Source organism: Notamacropus eugenii, chromosome 5 (assembly GCF_028372415.1).
Source record: "Notamacropus eugenii isolate mMacEug1 chromosome 5, mMacEug1.pri_v2, whole genome shotgun sequence".
NCBI classification, from domain to species: domain Eukaryota; kingdom Metazoa; phylum Chordata; class Mammalia; order Diprotodontia; family Macropodidae; genus Notamacropus; species Notamacropus eugenii.
In genome coordinates this window covers 148,176,895-148,203,272 of record NC_092876.1, presented here as the reverse complement: position 1 = coordinate 148,203,272, position 26,378 = coordinate 148,176,895, and the positions used below count along the sequence as shown (strand labels likewise).

Sequence of the window (26,378 nt, the reverse complement as noted above, 5' to 3'; positions counted from 1 at the left end):
TTCCATATTTGCCAGCATATTGAGTACACCACATAAATGGCCTCATCTTTTAGGGTTTTAAATAGCTCAATCAGAATTCTATCACCTCCACTTGCCTTTTATGTTTCCTAAGGCCCACTTAACTTCATTCTTAGGAATCATACCTTGTGATTATCTGTGATGATAAGAACTTTCTTGTATAGTTCTTTTGTGTATTCTTTCCATTTCTTATTAATCTCTTCTGCTTCTAAGTCCCTACCATCTTTTGTCTTTTATATGCCCATTTTTATATGAAAAATTCCTTTTATATCTCTAATTTTCTTGAAGAAATCTCTTTACTTTCCCACTCTATGGTTTTCTTCTTTTTTTGTATTATTCATTAAAAAAACTTCATTTCTCCTTGCTGTTCTCTGGAATTCTGCATCCAGCTGGATATATCTTTTGCTTTCTCTTTTTCCTTTTGTTTTCCTTTTTTCCTCAGCTGTTTTGTAATGCGTCATCAGACAGTCATTTTATATTGACACATGTATTCAATACAGCTGAGTCATGTAGATTTTTATAATTAGAAGAGTTCATGATATCAATTCAGGATCAGATCAATACCACCAGAAGCTATAGAAGGGTTATCCTTAAGGAAGATATACAAGGAGTCAGTAATAACTCTGAAATACTTTGTCACCTGTGGCAAAAGTTTAGCACCCACTGAATACTTAGCAAAACAAAATCTTTTACCTAGAATTACACACCTAGACCCCCACACTAGTAATATATATTCCAAAAAGATCCTTAGAACTTCAACAAACTCAGTTTGTCTGGAACATAATTCACCCTAAAAATTATTGCCTGTAATTGCCTGGACATTACATTGATTTTGAACAATTTAAGAACATTTTAATAGATGTTACCATTCCAAATACTCATGAACACTAAGCTCTGTAGAATGAAAAGCTTTCAAAACATAGAGACTTAGGAAAGAAATCAAAACCATGTCAGAACAGGATGAAATATATAGCTTATCTGTCATCCTCCCCCACTCCCTGCTGATAGAGTCCCAAAGATGTGTACAGTAAGTTTAAAGAACAAAAAACATAATTCCTTATAGTCTTATTCAATTTAAAACCTAATTTATTCACCCCCATAGTACCCAGAAAATGTTAAAGAACAAAGAATAAGAGCAGAATAGCAGCTTGTCCCAAGACTGTTTCAATCAGAACTCCCCTGAAAAAGAGGAGACTGAGATGAAGAGAATCAATAGTTGTAATGATAATGGTGCTAGGTGGTGATGTGGATAGAAAGCGGGACCTGGAATCACACAGATAAGTACTAGCTTTGTGATCCTGGGCAAGACACTTAACCTCTGCTTGCTTCACTTTCCTCAACTGTAAAATGAGGATAATAATAGCTCTACTTCACAGGATTGTTGTGGGGATCAAATGAGATATTTGTAAAGTGCTTAGCACAGGGCCTGACCCTTAGGAGGCACTACGTGAGCATTTATTCCCTTCCCTTCCCCTCCAGTTGTAACTCATTTATATAGCTCTTTATAATTTACCAAGTGTTTTACTCACAAAGAAAAAATACAAGTATTATTATCTCAATTTTGGGAAGATCAAAGCTCATAGAGGGGAAAAAAACTTTTCCAAGGATTCTAGACCTAGAGCGGGACCTCAGAGGACATCTGGTCCAAACCATTCATTTTACAAATGAGGAAACTGAGCCTTAGGGGAGATGAAATCACTTTTAGGAGCCCAGGCTACACACATATCTTATGACTCCTACTTTTATGTTTTGAGAATCAAACTTTCTTTCTTCAGATAGCCCTGACAACTTATACATCTCTTTTTTTCTTGATTAAGACAAAAAAAATGAATGATAAATATCATGTTATAAAGTCCCAGTGTCCTAAAATAATTTTGCCTCCAACGATCTTGCGGATGTTATCTTTGCAATGAAATTATAAAGAACAAATCTGTGCAGGCTAAAAACCAATTGGTCCCTCAGTTCTGACTTTAGATTAAAAGCAAAATTTAGGATTTCTGCTTCTTGATATTGGGCAACTTTCTTCCTTTGTTTTGGGGCAAGCCCCTGTATGTTTCCACCACAGTTTTGCTGCTGGTCCTGTAATGTTCAGAAAGTAGACAAAACCTTAGACAAGAAGATGCATTTATTTCACTAACATACAACCAAGCTTCATATAAGAAGCTCCATTGTCTTGAATTAGCTCTTTAACAAACAGGGACTAAATATTCCCTTATAAGAAATGTAAATGCAACTACAATGATGTAGTAACTACACAGTGTGAATGGTATATCTCTATAAGCCCCTATAGAGAGGGAACATATATATATCACCACTGCCCCTTGGACTATAGTAGTACGCTCTGGAAATTAATGTACTTTTCACATCTCTGAGCCTAGGGTTTTTAAATCTGACTGTATCAAGTGATATAACAAGAAGGGTATAGTATAAACATAAATAGGATGGCTCCAGCAGGCAATTGAAAATATGTTGTAGGACACATAGAATAATTTAAATTTTTGATGTTATTCAGGAGCAGGATATAAGAATGGTCTACCTGCCCAGAAAATTCTGTTGAATCACTTAGTACCATGGGAATTTGCCCAGCCTGCTTACGGGAAGTAATCCAAATCCAGGTAGTACTAAAAAAAACCACATTAATCTATCCATAGTTTCTACCATCCTTTAAAAGATAAAATAGCAATACCCCTAAAAACAATAACACTCAAACATTTAGTCTGATAAATTGAGCAAGACACTTCATCAATATGGATTTCTGTTTGGCCATTTCAAGGATGTCAGCCTGCTAGCTGTCTGGAGAATTGATCACAACAATAAAGCAGAAAAGTTCGTGGAAGGCAATAGTAATTTGATTCAGGAGCTCATATTAGAGACTGTGAAATTTTAAAACACTGTAAGTGCAGCTCTACACAGTTGATGGTAGACTCTCCTTGACTTTTCATAAACTGCTACTTAAAGGAATATTGCTATGCTCTATGAGGTCAGATACCACTAAGTAACTCTGAAGACAAGTTATCTAAATTTTGTTAGCTCCTTCAGGCTTCAGCAGTGCTGCTCTGAACGCAATAGGCATTTGACAAATATTTGTGGATTTATATTGAATTCTTTTTTGTTTTCATGGTGAACCTAATACAACTCAATTTGTGGAAGGCAAAAGAATATTTTTATAAGACAGAGAATTTGAGTGACCCTTACAAGTTCAGAAAATAACATTTCTATTACTTTTCCATTAGTACTTGGTGCCCTTTGGTTTAACCAAAGTTAAACCAACCTCTCGAATGTCTTTCCGGTCTCTATAATCCCCAAATCACTATACCTAATACATACATGTATTCATGTATACCAGGTACCCCTGACTGAGAGATAATGGTCCTAAAAAGTCCACCTGAGCTAAGGTTGCACATAGCAGCAGAGATGGCCTATGATAATAAAAACTGAAGAGAATGAAATGGAGGTAAAAATGAGGAAAGTCCCACAACTAGAGAATTAGTGTCATCATACAGACTGCATATTAGTTGCCAGTTGAAAAAAATGTTATGGCAAGTTATTAATCTGCATTTTCTACTTTATAATCTAACGTCCATTAGAATTGTGCTCAAAATAAATACGTCTCTTTATTGCCCATTGAGATTCAGCAATGATGTTCTATACTTCTAGCAACATTAGTTGCTTTGTTTTAATTTCAGAAATTTATTTTTTCCAACTTCATGGATGAGTAAGTGCTACTTCATATCTAATAATACTGAGGCAAAACTAAATGGCACCAGCGTTGGTGGAAACTACTGAAAGGCATTAGTATAAATTCATAACATTTTAAAATGTTGAAACCAAGTGTTCACTGGCTACAGAGAGTAAATTTATAAATCTTGAATAAAAGCCCCAGTCACTATTTACCAAATGAACCTGGCATTTCCATGAGAAGAGGCAGAATGAAGAAGATATATGCATAATTATAGACTGTCAAGAATAACTACAGCACGTAGATCCTTTAATGGGCATCCTGTTTTATCATGAAACAATCCCAGGAGGCAGGAAGCCTACTGTTTTGCTTCAAATTTCAACTCACTTGAGGATCAAGTCCTTGGGAGTCTGCTTGATTGTCTAAAGGTTAGTTGAAGCCTCCTATGAAGAGGAGGACCTGGCATTTCCTTCAGTATGCTCAAATGCCAAGATACAAGCTGAAATTCTCGAGACAGAGAATGCAATAGCCTTGCAACTCAGGGTGAGAAATCCCATCCTTCAATTTCTGCCAGGCAAGTTAGATATGGGGATTTAAGTTTGCCTTGGGACCTTATCCAATTTATATACGAATCTTCTGCCACAAATATTAAGCAGAGCAGATCTGAAAACAAAGGGCTTGCTTATCTTTGGGTCTCACTACATTAGAGCTCCCACTGATTCAAACCGACCTCCTGAACAAGCCTTTCCAGTCTATAATCCAAAAATCACCGGTACCAACTATACTTAATACTTAATATAAGTCTTGAAATACAGGATATTTTACTGATCCTTTTCAGGTGAAGTGCACATCATTTTGTTTTCTCTCCTTTTCTATTTTGCATTGTGGGCTTCATTTGGAGTCTGCTGTGTGACTTAAGGGGAAAAAATATTTAATTATTTAATTTAGGAAGATTCAGATTCTGAGAATCATGTTTTCAATTTTCTTTGCTCTCCTGAATATTCCAGAAGTGAGTCACTCTAACTGGCAATGCTCCAGTTCCATATCCTATTAAGGCTCGCTTTTTCCTTCACTGCCTTCCTGTATTTTTCAAGGTTGTATCTGGTTTAGCAGGTAATTCAACTGCTCTGCTTACATTTCGCATCTCTCTCTATATATGCACATCTGAGTGTTTAGTACCCATCCCTTTGTTGATCTGCGTTCAAGTGTAGGAGCCCACCAAATATGGTCTGGCCCCACATTCTCCTGCTTGAATTGGGTTTCTAATTGATTCTATGATCTCAGTCGTAAATATGTATTTATAAGGAGCCCCTGCCTCAGATCAGAGTATTATGCATTTAGAATTGGAAGGAATCTTAGAGGTCATCAAATCCAAATTCCTCATTTTTACAGACAAGGAACTGAGGCACAGCAAAGTTGAGTGACTTGCCCCGAGTCACAGAGCTAGTTATCAGAAACAAGATTTGAACTCAGGTCTTCTGACTCCAGGGCCACTACTTTGTCCACTAAACCATCCATTCATGGTGTGAAATAATTATCAACTGTTCTTGTTAATGGTTACCTTTATCACTCTCTATTTAGGCTCTGCTTGGATTCTTGATTCCAGATATCTGACCAATGTGTTTCTGTATCTTTTATTTCCCATGTTCCTAGAAAAGGCCTTTGTTCCTTTTTTCCTCTGGATCTCCTGGACTCTGACTCACACTGTTGCTCTGGAATCTTAAATCCATCTATTCTTCCCCTCCTATGTTGATTCTCAGAACTATAGACTCTGCTTCCTCATTATGGCATTTATGATCCTTTTCCAATACTAATCAATCACTTCCCATGGCTGCCTTGTGACCTACACCCACAGTTTCTCTCTGATATAATCACACTGTCAGTTTGATATCTCCTGGCCTGTCCCATCCTGCCATGCTGCTTGTACCTTGCAACTAACAATGAAGTTGCCTACCCAAGTGAGAAAATTCTTTCTGGTTTTCTCTTGGAGAAAGAGGGGCAGGTCATAGTAACCAAAATTAATTGGACTAATTAAGCTCCTAAACATATTATAATCTGAAGAGTCAGAAATTTTGACTCAATTGCTACAGCCTATAAATGATTGTGGAGGTATTGGCATCCTGCAAGGCTGAAGATCTTCAGTTTCTCTAATATTTCAACTGTGATTTTACCTGGTTGGGTCCTTCTGCACATGCAGACAGCAACCCTCCCCAGGCCTTAAGTCACATTTTAACAAAGTGTTGTCATAAAAAAAATGCAAAGTAGTAAGAAGAAATGTGACAAGCCACATGCTCACTACCACACCCCCCAAAATAATTTCTCCAAGTATATCTAGAAAATGCATCAGACCAAGTCCCTGATGTAGAAACCTAGGAAAAAGTCACAGCAGTTATTTTGTTTTCCAGTCCAGGTCAGCACAGGGAGACAGACATTAGAGGTGGAATTTGACCAGTATCCTGCCACAGTGAGCAGTTAGTACTCATGAAGGAGCTATGCATCTAGGCAAGAGGAGGTCCAAGACCCAAACCAGAGCATTTCAATCTCATGCAAGATGTGGGAGTCAGGGCTTCCCAGCTGTCTGATAGGGGTAAGTCCAACAGCAGTCGGCTGCTGCTTAGACCTGAATTCAGGTCAGAAATTTGCAGAGCTGAGACCAAGAAGGCAGCATTCAGAATATGCCCTGCATCAAACCACTTTGAAACCACTGAAAGCTTACAGTTTCCCAGCCTGAGCTGTACCTGAGGGCATAGAATAATTTAACATTCAATAGTTCAGGAAAGCTTCAACTAGACTAGCAAGCCCAGACTCTCCCTCCAGGAGTACGCAGAGCCTGGCAGCAACACAAGTCTGAAGTCAGGAAGTAGGCTGCAAGAATGAGCAACCAGAAAAAAAAAGGCCACCATAAAAAGTTATTATGGTGACAGGGATACTCTAGAAATAAACCTAGAAGAAGAGAATGACATTGAAACATTAGCAAGCAAAATCTCAAAGGAAAACAAAGCTTAGGCACAAATTCAACTAGAATTCTATTAGAGATGAGCAAGGGTTTAATAAATAAGATTTCAAAAAATAAATAAATGGAAGGAGAGAGAGCTGAAGGAGAAAAAATGGAGCCAGACGGCAAAGTGGAAATGGAAGGAATATGCTGTTCACTTTCTGAAAAAAAAAAAAAACTCAAATGAAAACTCCCTGGAATATTATATACAAAACCTAGATCTTCCATGTCAGAAAATCATAGTGCAGCCAGCAAGAAAGAATTCAAGTACTAAAGAATCACAGAAAAGATCATACAGGATTTAGAGGCAGCTATTTGGTACAGTAGAGTACTCAGGAAGATCTGAGTTCAAATCCAGCCATAAACACTAGCTATTTGATCTTGGCTGAGTCACTTAACTTCTATTTGCCTCAGTTTCCTTAGCTGTAAAATGGACCTACCTTGCAGGGTTGTTGTGAAGATCAAATGAGATATATACAAAAAGGACTTAGCATGATACTTAGCACTTAACACAACACAAGGCACATAGTGCCATATAAATGTGTATTGCAATCCCCGCCATTATAGATGATTTGAGAGGTTGGGCTATGATGTTCCTAAAGACAAAGGATATAGTTTTACAGTCAATAATAATTTATCCAGAAAAGTAAAATATAAGTCTACAGAAGAAAAAGTTAATGAAATAGATAACTTTCAAGCATTTCTGATGAAAAGACCAGAACTATTTAGAAACTTTGAAGTTCAAACATAGGAGTTAAAAGAACATAAAAGGGTAACCACTAATTATCAGTCATAAGGGACAAAACAAATATTAACTACTTAAATTAGAACGTGGAGAAGATGATGCATGTGTCTCCTCTAAATGCTATTTTCATTAAAAGCCATAAAGGGTGTTTAGTTAAATAGAAGGCCTAGGGGTGCTTCTGCTATACCTAAATGTTCTTCAAAGAAGAGTGGAAAAAGAAGGAGACAGGATACACATTGGACTTGGAGGTGGAAATGGAAAGGAAGGTTAGGGGAAATTATCTCAAACAAATCTGAGTGCACAAATAGATGTCTGTACAAATGGGAGAGGAGTGGCTGACACTGGAACCTCAATCTCGTCTGAACTGGTCAAAGGAGGAAAGAATACACAAACACAGAGTCAAATACACAAATATGTATAATTCAACAGTGAAATAAGAGGGAAGAGAAGGTAGATTAAGGAAGAAATTAGTCTTAAGTCAAACAAACTCTAAGGAGATACAAAATATAGCTCTTTTTGAGGTGGCAAAGAATTGGAATCTGAAGGAATACCCTTCAAGTGGGGGAATGGCTGAACAAGTTATGGTAGGGAGATGTGATAGGATATTCTAATGCTATAAGAAATGATGAAGGAGATGATTTCAGAGATACCCAGGAAGATTGATGCAGAGCAAAATGAACAGAACCAGGAGAATGAATTGTACCAAGATAACAATATTATAAAGACAAACAACTTTGAAAGACAGAGAACATGATATATACTTCCTGATAGGGAGGTGAAAGACAAAGTGCAGAATGAGATACATATACAAATCACACACACACACACACACACACACACACACACACACACACACACCTTATTTCCTTATGGACATGGACAACACAGTAATTTGTTTTGCCTGACTATGCCTGCTTCTCAAGGGGCAAGCTAGGTGGGGCAGTGCATAGAGCATTGGCCCAAGAGGAACTGAGTTCAAATCCAACCTCAGACACTAGCTGTGTGACCCTGGGTAAGTCATTTAACACTGGTTGCCTCAATTTCCTCATCTGTAAAATGAAATAAAGGAAATGGCAGACTATTCAGTCTCTGTGCCAAGAAATCTCCAAATGAGGTCACAAAGAGTTGGACAGGACTGAACAACAAAACCCCAAACCTGTTTCTAACAGTTCATTCTCAACTGGAGAAACAGAGGGGAAAGCTGTGGGAGAGGAGAGATTTTTACTGATAACAAAAATAAAATTTAATTGAAAAAACATAGTGCTGCTTTATTGAAAGATAGGGATAAATGATAAGGATAAAGACAGGAGATTTTCTAACTACAGGGACCTCCCCACTGGGAAAACTCTTGTCAATGCAGATCAGTACCTTCAACACCTTCTCTGAAGTTTCTGTTTTAGAGAAGTAAAATACTTCAGAGGTTAATTGGCTCACACATGGTTACAAAACCAGTGTATATCAGAAGGAAGGATTTGAACTCAGGTTGAAGAATCCTGGCGCTGAGCCCAGCTCTCTATATCCTAAACCACAGATGTTTATGAAAGGTGCTGGGGCAAAATGAAATTAGTTCAATGGTGACCAATCTTCATGAGATTACTTTTTCTGAACCTAGACTGACTCTTAGGTGATAGATCATTTGGGTAGAGGTAACAATATTCATGACTTCAGTAGAACTAAAATTGATTATAAAACATTGCTTGCAAATGGTTTCCTTTTATCAACTCTGTAAACTGACTTGTAAAAACATCTGTACATATTATCAATATAAATGCTGAATTGACCATTGGGTATTCAAAGGGATTTCGACAAAGCACAAATTCTAGCAGGTTCCATCAAGCTGGAAAAGCTTCAGATATGGTCTGTGTGAGGGAGCAGCTGTGTTCTTGTTATACAAGCATAATCTAGGTAAATTATAAGTAGAATTAAAATTAGATCTAGATCAGCAATCAGATGATGAATGTTCCTGGTCACAGCAACTTGTGAAACAACTTACCTACCAAGGTCCAAAGGAATTAAAGTCTATATGAGTGGAGAAGAGTAGTGAAACCAAGGATTTATTGCAGAACCGAACTGAAAATGATTATTTTCTATTCATTGGATGTTCAATATTTAATCTTTGAGAATCGTTTGAAAAAAAAATATTCTATCAGCACACTGGCACTGCTGAATTCCTGCTTTCCTGATTTCAAGAAAATCATAATCCGTGGTTCATTTTGCCTTAATCCTATTTATCTACACACCTTTAATATTTTTATAGTCAAGCAAGTTATATGTTTGATTTTCCATGCATAAAATATGCACAGTATTATCAATATCCTGTTTTCCATCCTCCAGCAAAATAGGTGGGTTGCAGATTTCATCAGAACCCTTTTTTTTATCATGGCCTAATTTTGCTAAAGTCTACCATTATCATTCCAACTAGTTGTTGTATCATCTCTGTAATGATAGGAAAGCATGGAATAATGAGGCAACCAAGGGAGAGACAACCATAAATTTAAACACTTGCACATTATTTTGTAGTAGCAGATTTTGAATGCATTATATGAGGCACAGTCTCAAATCATCCCTCTTGGCTATAAATCTTCACTTGGTTTCCTTTTTTTTTTACAATACCCTGAAAAATAAGTGGGTAGCAAATGATTTTTCTCTGTTATTATATTAGTCCCAAATCCAAATTTAAGATCTTCCTTTGGTGAATATGGGGGCAGGTGGGGGAGGGAAACAACTCTGCTTTCTTACATAATGAATTTGTACTGTGTAGCTACAGTTCTGAAATAATTTCAATACTGTTTAACACTTAATGACTGGAAACAGGTGTGCATACCATATTCTCCTAACTAGAATGTTAGTTCTGTGAAGAAAAGGACCATGACTCATCTCAATTTTATATCTCATACTGTGGCTACTACATCTTATGCTTAATAACTCAGTGGAAAGAGTTAGAAGACTTGGGTTTAAAATCTGTCTCAGCCACTTCCTACCTGTGTGATCCAGGCCAAATCATATCTCTCCAATCCATTTCCTCATCTACAAAAACTGAGAAAGTTGACCTAGATGATGTTTAAGGATCTTTCCATCTTTAGATCCTATGAAAATAAAATTACTTAACTTTATACAGTGGAAAGGCTGTTGCTGTACTCTGACTTCCTGTCTCACTTTCTTGATGCCTTCTAAGATACCTTTTAGCTCTAAATCTATGATCCTAAATTGAATGGGACCTTTGGAATCTTGGGCAAATCATTAACTTTGCAGAGCCTAAACTTCCTCATCTGTACAATAAGGAGATCAGACTACATGACTTCTTTAGTCCCTGTTGGTTCTAGATTTATGATCCTATTTCCATAGTATTATCATAGAAAGAGAACTGGATTTGAAGTCAGAAGACCTGAGTTTGAATCCAAGCTCTGCTTTATATTACCTAAGCGATACTGGTCAAATCTTTGAACTTCCCCTATTGGCAAGTTCCTCATCTAGAAAATAAAGAGGTCAGATGAGAATTACAGTCAACACTTTTTTTGTTTCTTTGTTTTATCTAGTTCTACATACTATTACAATGGCATTACTTAAAAGTTGAATATCTATATTTATCAGACCAGAGCTGAATTTCATCTTCCTGTCCCTCTTTCCTGATGTGACCTCCAAACATATATTCTAAATGTATCCTTCACAGATAAATATAATTTTTTAACTCAATTCAGTTCTTTTTTTCTTCTTCATGGCTTACTGATCCTTCTCTCTCTGGCCACACCATCGTCTAACTACATCTTCTAGTTTGCATCTCTATATATTCTAAGATCATCTTTAACAATTCCTCACTAAAATGCCAATTCCTTGAGGGTAAGGGATTATTTTTGCCTGACTTTGCATGTTCAGCACTTAGCACATATACTAAACATGTAAACACTCAAAGGAACTTTCCCTCTAAGCCAGTTCCTACCACACCAACAATGATTCCCTTTGCCATGGGTTCAGTGACTAAAACAATGATAACTCATGTTCATAAAGTATTTATATAAAGCTTTGAAATTTACAAAGCACTTTTCATAAAAAAAACATTTGTGTGGCACATGATGCAAACATTAGCATCCTGACTTTGTTGATGAAGAAATGGACTCCCAAAGAAGTTATGACTTGTCTCTGGTCACACAGCAAGTGAAGTATCAAACTCAAACCCATTCTCTTCCACTACACTACATTGGTCAAAAATGCCCAGTACACCTTGTGTCCAAAAATCTGGTCATTTCACATAGTTACTGACAGGGCTTTAAGAAAGTCAGATTTAAAAGGCTCTTAGGTCCAGTATCATTTCTTTTTCTTCATAGAATGTGAGAAGCAGATAAAAAATACAACCCGTTGAGACAGGAAGCGTAGATCTTCCATCCCGATATTTTCCCTTTCAGACCTTGATTGCCGCTATCACTGTAACTATTACCTTTACCACAATGCACAGTATATAGAAAAAACTTATCATCTCATAGAAAAGTTGTTTCAACTGCTTGCTTTGCTTTGTGAAAAACCTTAGTTCATCTCTGAGGAATCTGGTGCTGATGTCAGTGCACTCTAATTACATTCTTACCTTGTAGCTGTGATGGTAGCCTCAGGAGATTCATCCTTCCTTCCTCCCTCAAAACCTAACTGACAGGCCATTGTTAAGAAAGGGGTCCTCTACCATTTTTTTCAGAGGAGGATTTATTTTTCATTCCCCTGAGTCTTAGGTTCACAGAGCAGAGTTGTTAATGATGTGGGTCATTGGCAGGCAGAAATCATAGGAGCCCCTGACTGCCTGTGGTAAGGGGTGGGAGGTGGAGAGTAAAGGTTTGCTGGGTTGGGGGCAGAGAGCAGTCTGCCAGCACTAGCTTCCTGAAATTTCCAAAGAGGATGGGAGGAAATGTTGGCAGCTTTCCCATAACTCACCCTCCCCACTGGAGATGTACTTGAGCCATAGAAAGGGTAGCCTAGTGGTAGATGGTTGCCTAGCTTCAATCAACTAGCTGGACAATCCTGCTAATGTTATGTAGTGATAAAGTCTAAAAGATTTGCAGTTAATTTCTAACTCATTTTGTGTAATATAACAATTCTCTCATGAATAATTTACACAAAATGCATATGCCTAAGAAAGGACCCAGCTGAAACCTTTGGAGCTGATTTGTTCTACAATGGAACTAAAGAAACCAAAAAGCATTATCATTTTTTCTCAAGGAGACTCAAAAACATGTCTTATCTAACATTCTCTGGTTCAAGGTGTGAGGCTCCAAAGTAAAATGCATGGATTCTATCTAAAGCTGCTTTACATGGAAAATGCTATAAAAAGAAGTAACCTTCTATGTAGATTAGTAAAGCAGGAAGGAGGAAAAAAGACCTACTATTTATCCCTACTCAAATACTTGCCCTCCCCCTTTGAAACAAAACATTAGTCACTGAAGGGGAGAAACCCACATGAAATTCTTGGCACAAAAATATGGGAGCATTGATTTGACAGGTGAGGGGCTGAAAGCAACATGACACTAATATGACTTGATAGGAGGGAGAAGAAGAGCCCTCCTTACCAGATCAACGGCTGATTAGTGCACATTGTGAAAATTCTTCATTTTCATAGTATTCCTGCTGCCATCACTAATAATCCAGGCACAAATAGACTATTCAGAGGGTGTCCTGCTCTAATGTGTTTGTTACTAGTCACAATTAAACCTTCCAAGTACTAACTGCAGGTTAGCTGGGACGTAGCTGTAGACTCCAGCACACTTCATCACTCCTTCTCATTCTTTAGTCATCAGATTATATAATGCTTAGTTTATGTTGTGGCAAACCCCCACTTTCTAAAAAAGGTCCATTATAGAGTTATAAATAGCCCAGACTTGGGCAAAATCAGAGGTTGTTCTTCTTTATAGCAATGAATTCTGATTGATAGTTTACAAAGAATATGCACTCCTGTGAAATGTCAATAGGAAATAAAATCATATTTGCATGTAGAAATGCACAAAATCAACTCCTAATAAATGTAAATTTATGAGAATGACTTTTTAAGCAATAGTACTTAAAATGAAGATTTCTGAACTAAAGCAATACTGATCATTCAAAAACCTATTTTGTCAAAAACCATTTTCTAACCTGAAAATTTCATCATTGTGACAAGCCATTTTCACAGAGATGAGCAGTCATAATTTGTTCTGGATGGGTATTATAGACGTAAGTAATTAAAGTCATAATTACCTTGTAAATGTCCAGAAATCCACATTGGTGATCAAATCTGGTATATAACTCATTCAACATGCTGATTACTTGCATAGGGGTACACTGAGCACAGATGGCTGTGAAACCCACTATGTCAGAGAAAAGCATGGTGACATCATCAAACTTTCTGGCCTGCACTTGTTGTCCTTGCCATAACTGCCGGGCTACATCTCCAGGGAAAATGGAAAACAGAAGGTCCACAGTCTTCTTTTTCTCTTCTTCCAGAGCCTGGTGAGTTCTTTCTAATGTTGCCTTTAGTTTATCCATCCTCTTTTTTAGTCCATCCTGGGCTTTGGCCTGCTCCCCAACCAATATCACATCACGAGTTGCATCATGGATGGGGATATCTGAGAGATGCAGGCCACGACCCATGAGTTCATCCAACTTGTCTACACACGGAGAGCCCAAAAACAAAATAGAATTTGATTCTGGAATGTGGATCATCTGTCCTTTGACTTCCATCACCTGAAAAATCAAAATGGAATTTAGATTGGTACTTTTATTACAAGAGAGTTTATAATACTAATGAAGAGGACAATGCAAAATGCTACTAGTTTTGAATTCAATTTCATCAAACTTGAATGGAACATATAGCCTAGAGCAAAACTAGTCCCACTGTACAACTACTGGTCCCACAGATCATTGCTAAAGATAAAATAAGGAAGAGTAAACAGAGCTAGAAAAATAGTACAGGTTCCACTTAAAACCCAATTAATTCCAGAGCTAGTTTACATTAAATATTCACTGGTCTTGATGTAACACCAGATATAATGATCTTGATATAACACTAGACTTAGGCCATGCCCATATGACAGAAAACTAACTAAGGTGGTCAATTTAGTCAGAAAAACAATCATTCTACATGGAAAAAAATCAGCAACACAGTTGTTTAATATTACATAGAACAAATATTTAACTAAGTGAACTTTTCACACGAATTGTTATGACTACATAAGTACAACCTTAGAAAATGTAGTTGCTATGCATGACAAGGCTCCATGATATATATATAGGGCCAGCCTGTAGTCAAAAAGACCTGAGTTCAAGTCCTGTTCTCAAGCAGGTGCTTAACTATAGGCAAATCCCTTAACCTCTCAATGTCCCCTGAACAATTCTCCAAGCCTATAAGTTATAGATGAGCAGTTGAGGAAGTTTCCACAGCAAAAATTCTCTACTTTGATGAAATTACAAGTACATATTAAATATATATATATGTACATATATAAATACAAGATTACATTAGACAGTTTAACAATTCATTGGGGTTTTTTTCTAGTTGGACTTACCTAGGAATTTATAATCAAGTATTATTTCAAAATGTCTCCATATATACTATATTTATCAGTCTATGGATAGAGATAGAGACAAATACACATGTATACATATATATATATACATAAATACATATTATATATATACACACACACACACACACATCCTGCATGTAAAAATGCCACTTTGGCTAGACTGTGACGTATATGAAAGAGAATAATGTGTAATAAGACTAGAAAGAAATGTGAAGTTCAGAATGTGAAAGGCTTTAAATATAGTTTGCATTTGATCCTAGATGTAATAGAAAGTCACTGAATTTTATTGCAAAGTGGAATGATATGGTCAGACCTGGGCTTGAAGAAAATTCCTTTGACTGCTATATAGAGGATGGATCTGTCAGGAAAGAACTTGAGGTAAGGAGAACACTTGAGAAACCCACACAACTCTAAGGTCCCTTCCAACTCTAAATCTATGTATGACCCCCAGATTCTCTTCTTTCCCTTAGGAAACAGAGCTTCAGTACAGGAGAGACAACCTAGTGAATTAACTGAACTGAGAAAAAGAAAGGACAGCAGTCATTTTCCCCTGTTACCTACTCAGTTGTCTTTTTGCCCAACACGCCCCCAGATAAAGCTCATACCCTAATCCTTACCATCTTGATCATTAAGTCTGCCCACAAGAGAATGTTTATTGTCTCACATTTAAAGAGAAAGTTCTGGGAATGTAGCATCATTTCAGATTAATGGGAACTATAAACCTAAGGAGAACTTCTAGAACAATGACATATCCTCACCTCTAAAACCATTGGTTCTTTTGTGTCAGTTCATGTTGCTAAGTAATATTAAAAACTCTGATGGCCAACTTGTGTAATCACTTAAGACCATCCTAGATTCCCACAAAGCTTAATTTAAGGATTTAGAAAATGAGTGGGTGGGAAAATATATTCAAGGAAAGTTATCCAATGAAATCACTTCACAATTCTAATTTTAGTAAAATAAAAAAACAAAAGAAAATGTAGGTCTAAATGTTTCTGGAAGATTACTCAGGGCAAAGTGCAATACAGAATATATGTTAAAGACAGGAAAATCCCTTTTTACATGAACCTGGCTCTTAAAATCACTTGAATTAACTGATAACTTCTCATAAAATCTCAGATTCAGGAGGGAAATCAGAGGGCCTGCAGACCAGAGGTGGGGAACCTGTGGCCTCCAGACCACATGTGGTTCTCTAAGTCCTGAAGTGCGGCCCTTTAACTGAATGCAAACTTCTCAAAACAAATCCTCTTAATAAAAGGATTTGCTCCATAAAACTTGAACTCAGCCAAAAGGCCGCACCCAAGGACCTAGAAATCTGTATGTGGTCTTGAGGCTGCAGGTTCCTCACCCTCTTCCAGATCAATACTTGAATAGAAATCCTCTCTACAACATGCCTCTGTTTAAAGATGTCAAGTGATGTCAAACTCACCATAGCAAGCCATTCCATTGCACTTTGGGAAGGCTCTCATTTCTAGCAAGTTTTTTTCCCCTTATATCTTACTCAGATCTGACTCACTGTAATATTAGTTCTGCAGGACCAAGAAAAAATAACCCTACTTTTTCTACCTAATATTCCCTGATACCCAGTCTTCCTTCATTTAAATTATCCTCACATGTCATGTTTTCCAGAACCTTCACTGTTCTGGTTAGTCTTTCTTGGACCTACTCCACCTTGTCAAAGTGATCCTTCAAAATTGACACTGGAATGAACAGGAGGTTCCAGAAGTATTTTGACCACAGCAGAGTAGAGCAGGGTTCTTATGAGATTTAATAGTGACTTACTGGTTAGCCCATAGATGATTTATTTTTCAGTGAGTAAGTCTTAATGGAAAAAGATAAATTTTATCTGCTTTTTCATATGAGGAAAAACCCAAAGGCCAAAACCCTAGTTAACCAAAAGAAAACTTTAGTTATGGGCTTTTTCTCATATTTATGAAGTAAGCAAGAAGAACTTCAGAGTATGTATGTGTCTCATAAAAATGTATTCGGTTTCTAATGGGAAAATATCATATATTATTAACCTTGAAATTTGTATCCCTTTCATTATAATTACAAAGCCAAAATTAAAGTATGCCTTATATAATTTACGAATTTAGGAATGTGGTGATGTGTTTTATGGAATAGATATGATTTAACATAAGGAATGCAGTTATGAAATCTAGGAAAACAGAGAGCTTAAAATAGAAGGTGCTTTCGAAGCTTTTTTCATCTTAAATTATACAAAGACTGAATTGAAATAGACCGAAAGGAATATGCAAAGTAAATTATTTTAAATAGAAAAGGCCTCAAAAACTGCTATACATAAGGAATAAGCCTGCTTGACTCTGGGAACAAAATATTACATTAATTGTAAAACTGCAGGGACTAAAAATCATTGCCTTGCCACAAATGCTTAATCATCAGATTTTTGTGGAAATAGTCATGGTATTATTTTAATATGACTGATTATCATTTCACATAATAAAATTAATTATTGAATATAATAAGATTGTATTTTAATCCTATTATAATACTAACACTACATATAGGTTATTCAATGGAAAACTATTACTATTACCAATACGCGATTGTTTTTAAAGTACATACTGGATGCATGACCCTAAATTAAGTGCTATAATGTGTTTATAAAGACATAATTTCCTACTCTCTAAAAGTTTGCAGTAAAGCTATTTAAAAAGCAGAATTGTAAATTTCAAATAGATTCCAGGAATTAACTCCTCCATCACAGACTAAGGAATGAGTCAGGACTACAATGTCCTCAATAAACATGAAATTTCTACATGAAGCCCCTTCACTGACTAGCAACTCACTACCCTCCCAAGGTGCTCTTTATGAACAGCTACAAATACTACAAGCTGAGTTGTGTTTCTTTGTAATTTCCATTGATATTTCTGAGACCAATCAAATCCCTCTTCTATAAGAAAACTTCATACTTGACAATTGTCATTAAATTTCACCTAAGCTGTCACTTCAAGATATTAAATGTCCTAAGGTTACTTGATTGCATCTTCATGACAATGTCTTTAGTCCCCTCATTATCCCAACCATTCTTCTTTGTGTGCACTCCCAATCTGTCAAGATTTTTCCAAAAGTGGGACATTCAAAACTTAACACACTACCCCCGATATAGTCTGACCATGTGTAATGTTAATATAAGGTCAATGGTGGATGGGGGTAAGAGTTAAAGATCTTTTCCACCCATTAACTGGCCTCAATACACTTTCTAAATTTTTATTAAGGCACTGGATTGGAGGGTTGTGCCCTCCAGCTCTGAAAAAGTTTATATATACTCTGAGGTGAAGTTTTACTTTGGGGCTTACTCACTGGAAGTGTTCCTTTGGCCAGAGGAGACTCTAGGTAACTGTTAAGGAGCCCCCCAGGCTTTGAAAACCCAGATGCTGATGCTTCTGTCTCTGGTAACTCTGTATGTATGTAATGGTCAGACAGATGGATCCGTCTGTTGATCTGTGATGTATGTAATGCTTATGGTCAGACAATTGGAACCTCCGTCTGTTGGTCTTTACTTCTCTGCTTATGTTTTCTCTGTTGGTGAATGTAATTAAAAAAGATTGTTAACTCTCTCAAAAGTTGCTTTCCTTTTAGAAAAGCAGATCTAAGAACCTATGTATGCTGGCGTCCTTGCTGTTATACCCGGCAGCAGACAGTGGAACTATCATTTTCCTTGTTCTAAACACTAAATTCAAAATTTCATTTTTGTTTGTCATGTCATACTGTTGACTTCTATTGGCCAAAGAATTCACTAAAGCTCTCAGATGTTTTTCAGTATAAACCATATCTAGCCATGTCTTTTCAATTCCGTACTTACGCACTGGTATTTTGAACTTAAATGCAAGATTTTATCTATTAAATTTCATCTTATGAGCTTCAACCACTTTTTTCCATCCTATCCATATTATTTCTTTTTCTTGAATCTGTAATCTACTTTCAAATATATTAAACACAACATTGATTCCTTTATTTAAATTATTAATTTAAAATGTTGAACAAAATAGAACCAGTGACATAAATGTATAGCACTCCACTACAGATTTCTCCCCAAGCTGGCATAAATCATCATTGGTGGGTTCTAGTGAGTTATCTTATTCTTAATCACTTAACCTTCTTGTCATCTAACCTTTATCTATCCATTTTTAACCATAAGATTTGATGAAATTCAGGTACATTTTATTTCTAACATTTACATGATCTACCAGTTTAGTAATCTTGTCCAAACATGAAGCAAGAGTAGTTTAGCACAACTGAGTCTTAAGGAACCATGCTGAGAAAATAAATGAATTATCCCTTCCTTTTTGAAATGCTTACAAACTACCACTTTAAATATTCCTTTTTAGTATTTTTTCCCATGAATCTGCATCTAGCTCACTAGCCCGTATTTAGAAAAATCCATTTTCTTCTCTGTTCGGAAAACAATGTCATTTCATTTTCAGGCATTCTTTACCATTCTTCAAAGATCACAGGCCTTTCATGTATCAAAGGATTTAGTGCTGTAAGGGATCTTGGACATCTAGTCCTTCTCCCTGATTTTACAGATGAGAAGAATGAGGCACAGATAGATGAAGTGATTTGTCCAAGATCACACAAATGGTAAATAACAGAGCAATCATTCAAACCCTGATTTTCTAAATACAAATCCAATATTCTTTCCACAGCATAATTATATCTGCTCATTCTTTCAGTGCCCTGGGATATAATACTTTTGAGCTAGGTGACTCAAAATTTTTGAGGGAGCTAGATGACCTCTCAAAATTTTATATTTTTGTTCCCTGTAAGGCAGTTTATAAGTCAGCAATTGTCTATTTATACTACCTTAACTGACTATAGGACTATGGAAACTTTAAAAATAATTCTATATTATTAATGTAGAAAATTTGAATACTTCTAACCCCTTTTTACAAAAAACAAATGTGACTCTTTGGCAAGTCTCAATTTCCTTATTTATAAGGGTTTGTAAGATTAGATGATCACTAAAATTCTGTATAACTGGAAAATTCTATAAAACTTGTAAACTATTAAGAAACACAATACATCAAAATCTTGTAAGGCACTTTAAATATGACATGAATCTGAGAATTGGCTTAGCTCAAATGATGACTCCTAATCCTCTTTCTCTTCAAATTTTCAAGAGTTAGCATAGCATAGTTGATAGAAGCTGTCATGGCGTGAAGATAGCCTGGGTTTAAGCCCTGAAAGTACTAAATATGTGACCCTCAAATGAGTTAAAATTAATCTCCTGGTGCCTCAGGCAGATCTTTAAGACTTAAATTGTACAACAGTTGCCTGTATTGACAGAAGGAGTTTCTTCATTGAGAACTTCCTATAACAATGAAATCACCTGAAGATGGCGGAGTAGAAAGACACACATACGCTACCTCCGAACCCACTGCCCATAAAATATCTGTAAAAAAAGAACCACTGGCAAATTCTGGAGCAACAGAAGCCACAGAACAACGGAGTGAAGGAGATTTCTGCTCCAGAGAGCCTGAAAACCTCTCGCAAAAGGTCCCTCGCGCCCCAGACCCGGAGCAGAGCCCAACCCTGCCTCGGCAGCACTGTGCCAAAAGGAGCAGATCCGAGCAGGCTTTAGGGACGGAATCTCCAGCAGCTGTGTGGGTCCCTCCACCCACAGGTGACGGGGGTTGGTGAGAGCGTCTCTTTGACGGGTCGAGAGGGGTGTGGGGTGCCCCCATAACTCAGGCCCCCTCGGGAGGCAGCAGCAGAGGAGGGAGCAGACCGGGCTCCCCAAGCAAGCAGGAGCCTGGATCCATTGTTGAAGGTCTCTGCATAAACCCCCTGAGGGAACTGAGCCCCATGAGGCGGCCCTGCCCCCACCTGAGCACCTGAACTTAATCTCACACTGAATAGCAGTCCTGCCCCCTCCCAAAGCCCTGAGGCTGGGAAGCAGCATTTTAATCTCAGACCCCAAGTGCTGGTTGGGAGGATCTGGAGGCAAGATGGGGGTGGAGAGGACACTCAGAAGTCAAGTCACTGGCTGGGAAAATACCTAGAAAAGGGAAAAAAAATAAGACTATAGAAGGTTACTTTCTTGGTGAACAGGCATTTCCTCCCTTCCTTTCTCATGAGGAAGAACAATGCTTACCATCAGGGAATGACGCAGAAGTCAAGGCTTCTGTATCCCAGCCCACTCAATGGGCTCAGGCCATGGAAGAGCTCAAAAAGGATTTTGAAAATCAAGTTAGAGATGTGAAGGAAAAACTGGGAAGAGAAATGAGTGACATGCAAGCAAAGCATGAAAAACAAGTAAACACCCTGCTAAAGGAGACCCAAAAAAATGCTGAAGAAAATAATACCTTGAAAAATAGGCTAACTCAATTGGCAAAAGAGGTTCAAAAAGCCAACGAGGAGAAGAATGCTTTCAAAAGCAGAATTAGCCAAATGGAAAAGGAGATTCAAAAGCTCACTGAAGAAAATAGTTCTTTCAAAATTAGAATGGAACAGATGGAGGCTAATGACTTTATAAGAAACCAAGAAATCACAAAACAAAACCAAAAGAATGAAAAAATGGAAGATAATGTGAAATATCTCATTGGAAAAACAACTGACCTGGAGAATAGATCCAGGAGAGACAATTTAAAAATTATGGGCCTACCTGAAAGCCATGATCAAAAAAAGAGCCTAGACATCATCTTTCATGAAATTATCAAGGAAAACTGCCCTGAGATTCTAGAACCAGAGGGCAAAATAAGTATTCAAGGAATCCACTCATCACCGCCTGAAAGAGATCCAAAAAGAGAAACTCCTAGGAACATTGTGGCCAAATTCCAGAGTTCCCAGGTCAAGGAGAAAATATTGCAAGCAGATAGAAAGAAACAATTCAAGTATTGTGGAAATACAATCAGGATAACACAAGATCTAGCAGCTTCTACATTAAGGGATCGAAGGGCGTGGAATAGGATATTCCAGAAGTTAAAGGAACTAGGACTAAAACCAAGAATCGCCTACCCAGAAAAACTGAGTATAATACTTCAGGGGAAAAATTGGTCTTTCAATGAAATAGAGGACTTTCAAGCATTCTTAATGAAAAGACCAGAGCTGAAAAGAAAATTTGACTTTCAAACACAAGAATGAAGAGAAGCATGAGAAGATAAACAGCAAAGAGAAGTCATAAGGCACTTATAAAAGGTGAACTGTTTACATTCCTACATGGAAAGACAATATTTGTAACTCTTGAAACTATTCAGTATCTGGGTACTGGGTGGGATTACACATGCACACGCACACGCACACACACATAGAGACAGAGTGCACAGAGTGAATTGAAGAGGATGGGATCATATCTTAAAAAAATGAAATCAAGCAGTGAGAGAGAAATATACTGGGAGGAGAAAGGGAGAAATCGAATGGGGCAAATTACCTCTCATAAAAGAGGCAAGCAAAAGACTTTTTAGTGGAGGGAAAAAGAGGGGAGGTGAGAGAAAAACATGAAGTTTACTCTCATCACATTCGACTAAAGGAAGGAATAAAATGCACACTCATTTTGGTATGAAAACCTATCTTACAATACAGGAAAGTGGGGGATAAGGGGATAAGTAGGGTAGGGGGGATGATGGAAGAGAGGGCATGGGGAGGAGAGTGCAATTTGAGGTCAACACTCATGGGGAGGGACAGGATCAAAAGAGAGAACAGAAGTAATGGGGGACAGGATAGGATGGAGGGAAATATAATTAGTTCTTACACAACACGACTATTATGGAAGTCATTTGCAAAACTACACAGATTTGGCCTATATTGAATTGCTTGCCTTCCAAAGGGAAGGGGTGGGGAGAGAGGGAGGAAGCGAAGTTGGAATTCAAAGTTTTAGGAACAACTGTTGAGTACTGTTCTTGCCACTAGGAAATAAGAAATACAGGTAAAGGGGTATAGGATGGAGACAAGGGCAGAAAGGGAAGAGAGGGCAGATTGGCAGACAGGGGCAATTAGAACACTCGGTGTTTTGGGGTGGGTGGAGGGGACAAAAGGGGAGAAAATTTGGAACCTAAAATTTTGTGAAAATGAATGTTAAAAGTTAAATAAAGAAAGAAAGAAATAAAAAAAAAACAATGAAATCACCTGTCCAGGCTGAAAAATAAATATCCATAGGTTTTATTCTCCCTAACAGAATATAGCTTCTTGAGGATAGGTACTTCAGTCCATTTTTGTGTGGCATTTAATAATTGTATATCACATCAGGTTGCTTATTTGAGAACCACTGTGGTAAAATGGAGAGAAAGTCAACCTCAAAGTCAGGAAAACTAGGATTCAAGTCCTATCTCTGACCCAGTCTTTGTGAGATTCTGAGCAAATCACAACCCTCAGAGCTCTGGGCAAGTACATAGGAATGCAATGGGTAGAAAAGCTGCTGATGAGAGAATTGTAGAGAGAACTCCCTTGGGAGTTCCATATGTGTAGTAATGAAACAACATGTCCAGTCCCAATACCTCTACCCTTATATTGAATTGGATCACATGCTAATGTGTGATCAAAACCAGTCTCACAGATAAATGCTATAGATATAATAAGAATGTAGCTGACACTTACATAGCACTTTTAAGTTTGAAAAGTTGAATTCAATTCAATTGTAAGAAATACAGTAGACTCCAGATCCATAAATCAAAGAAGCCCTCAAGGAAGTTTAAAAAAAAAAACAAAAACTCAAGTCACCAGAAAGGGCCTTAAGGTCCTTTTTCCTGAGAGGAAGTTTGGATATCAACTAGTAATCAGGATCCTCCTCTTCCCTCCACCCTCAGCATGAATCAGCATCAGTTCTGAATCATAAGTGACACCCCAGGTCCAATATCCACTAGACCACTGGTCCCAAAGCCTGCCCCTGTTTGATTCAGATAAGAACCCTCTAAAATCCTACCCTTCTTTCTCCTAATAAGTACCTACCACCATTCATGACCCCAACAGACTGTCCTGTGTGTGTGTCCATCCTACCTCATCACCCATATATTATATGATTATTTCCCCTCAGTAAAGTTTGCTTCCTGAACTTTCTCCCTTCTCTTGCTGGGTTTTGAGTCTCTCCAGTGTTACTGTATGTCACACTCACAACTTTTTTTCTTCCTTGAAGCATGAAGCAGTCTCCAAGACTGCAACTAAGGTCAGGAGCCTCACCCAATTTCCAACTTTGATTTCAGGAAAAGAGAGCAAGGGCTGAATCTAGAACCATGTGCCTCAAGGACAGGGGTCTTCACTTTTTTTTCTCACCTTCTTCCCAACACTAGGGCTATGACTAAAAGTTTGGCTTCAAACTGAGTGCTCCTAGAGAATTTCCCCCGGTGACATAAGTGACAAATAAAGGGACATTGTCGCCTTTCTCTGTGTGAGAGTTTAGTGTTTTTAACCTCTCTAATCTATATGAAGACATCAGTTCAATAAGTTTTTAATAAGTACCTACTATGTGCCGGGCAATATGCTCAGTGAAAATACAAAGACAAATACAAAAGTCTCTCTACCCTCAAAGAGCTTACATGACCTCATTTGAATTATTAAATTGAAACAGATTTGGAAAGGAAATCAGAGCTCACTTAGTCAAGTTTCTCCACATAATGTTGGTCTGAGCTTCATCATTTGTAATGTAATCATTAATAATATTCTTGGCTAAAGATTCTGACAATTTACCCAATTGTGAAGTGAAGTTCATCAGTTTATAGTTCTGAGGGTCCTTTTTGGAGCCCTTCTTATGGCAATGACTATGGCCACCTGACTGTCTTCCATATCAGTGGTCATGCATCATGATAGAATCTTACAATTTGGAGCTGGCTTTAGAGGTCAGCTAGTCCACTCTGCTCATTTTACATATGAGATTAGCTTCCCAGAGATTACATGGCTTACCCCAAAGTCACAGAGGTGACAGAGTAAACAGAGTTGAGATTTAAACTGAGGTTCCATGACTCCAAATTCAGCATTCTTTCCATTGCACCAATCTGCCTCCCGTACATATTGATCAACAATTTCCCAATTAACTCTTCACTTTTTCTCAATATGCATAGTTGGAGGTTGTCTACAGTTTCAGTGATTGGTCTATCTAGTTTGTCGATTAATCTTTAGATATTTTGAGCAATTATAACTACTTGGGCCAGTTTTCTGAGCAGTCTTATTCTCTTTTCCTGGTCCAGATCTGTCATTTCTTCTGTACAAAGTAGTCCTGATGTAGGTAGTGACTAGCTTCTTGGATGCAGATATCCAACTTTCTGTAACTTATGGTTTTTAATTATAATAGTACTTTTTATAGAAGCAAAGAAAAACTGAGATAATATCTATTAATTGAGGAATGACTGGACAAATTATGATATACAAATATGATGAAATACTATTGTGTTCTAAGAAATTATGAAAGGGATGGTATCAAAAAAAAACCTGGAAAGACTTAGATGAACTGATACATAGTGAAGTGAGAAAAATCAGAAGAAAATATAAGCTATAAAAATAGTGAAAAGACAAGTTTGAAAGACTAAGGAATGCTTATTAGCACAGTAGAACCAATCATAGTTCTAGAAAAGTCATAATAAAATATGTTGTCCATCCCCAGATGGATTTTTGAAATTCATTAGTTTTGACTAAACATATTTGTAGTGAGTTTCATTTTTCTTGCTTTCTTTATGGGTTGTTGTTCAGTCATTCAATCTGTTATGAATTTTGCTTTGTTTTGTCCTCTTTACAGGTAGAGGAAGGGAATTGGGAGGGAGGGAATTTGAAATTGAAAAAAAATTTAAACCATATTTTTAGAGAATTGCCTGAAACATTAAGAGATTAAGTGAGTTAATACATCAGACGCATGGCTTGTGTCAAGGTCTGGCTGACTCTGAGGCCAGCTCTCCAGTATATCTTGTTGTCACGTGTCCCTCATTATACAGTAAGGCAAAAAATGCATTCATTTTAGTTGCTTTCCTCTTTTCACTGTGAAAAATATCTTACACTCTGTAGTCCTACTGATTCTCTAACTGACATTCTACTTTTAATGAAGTTCATCAGCCACTTATCATTGGCTTTAGAGTCCCTTAAATCTGCTCATCAAGGTCTTTTTTATCCAAGTTTATTTTTAGGTTCTTCCTAATAGAGCATACTTTCTGGGTTTCATCATATTCCTCACCTGGACAATCTTTCCATTTCTGAAAAAATCACCCTTCTCCCTTTTGAAAGACTCCTGAGTATGCTAATCAGCCAATCCAGAAAGTGAAAGAAGAAGGGTGTGAAAGTGATCTCATGTTTTTAAAGGTGATAACAATAAAGCAGAAACTCTGGAAGGCGTTGCTAAACTGAAGCTGAGAAAATAAGGATTTAGTGGAACAGTGTTATCAAAGGAACAGCTTTGATAAATTCAGAAGGGTTTTTTCTCAGAGAGCTGGCTGCCAGATGAGGGATTTCATTTATTTATTTTTA

General features: G+C 37.3%; 1 protein-coding gene across 1 annotated transcript in view; it reads right to left on the bottom strand.

Annotated features, from left to right (window-relative positions):
• GUCY1A2 (guanylate cyclase 1 soluble subunit alpha 2) overlaps positions 1-26,378 on the bottom strand; it is a 446,276-nt gene that overhangs the window by 194,946 nt on the left and 224,952 nt on the right. The window contains exon 5 of the mRNA XM_072611211.1: positions 13,648-14,133. Coding sequence (XP_072467312.1) covers positions 13,648-14,133 — 486 coding nt within the window. The remainder of the gene's footprint in view (positions 1-13,647; positions 14,134-26,378) is intronic.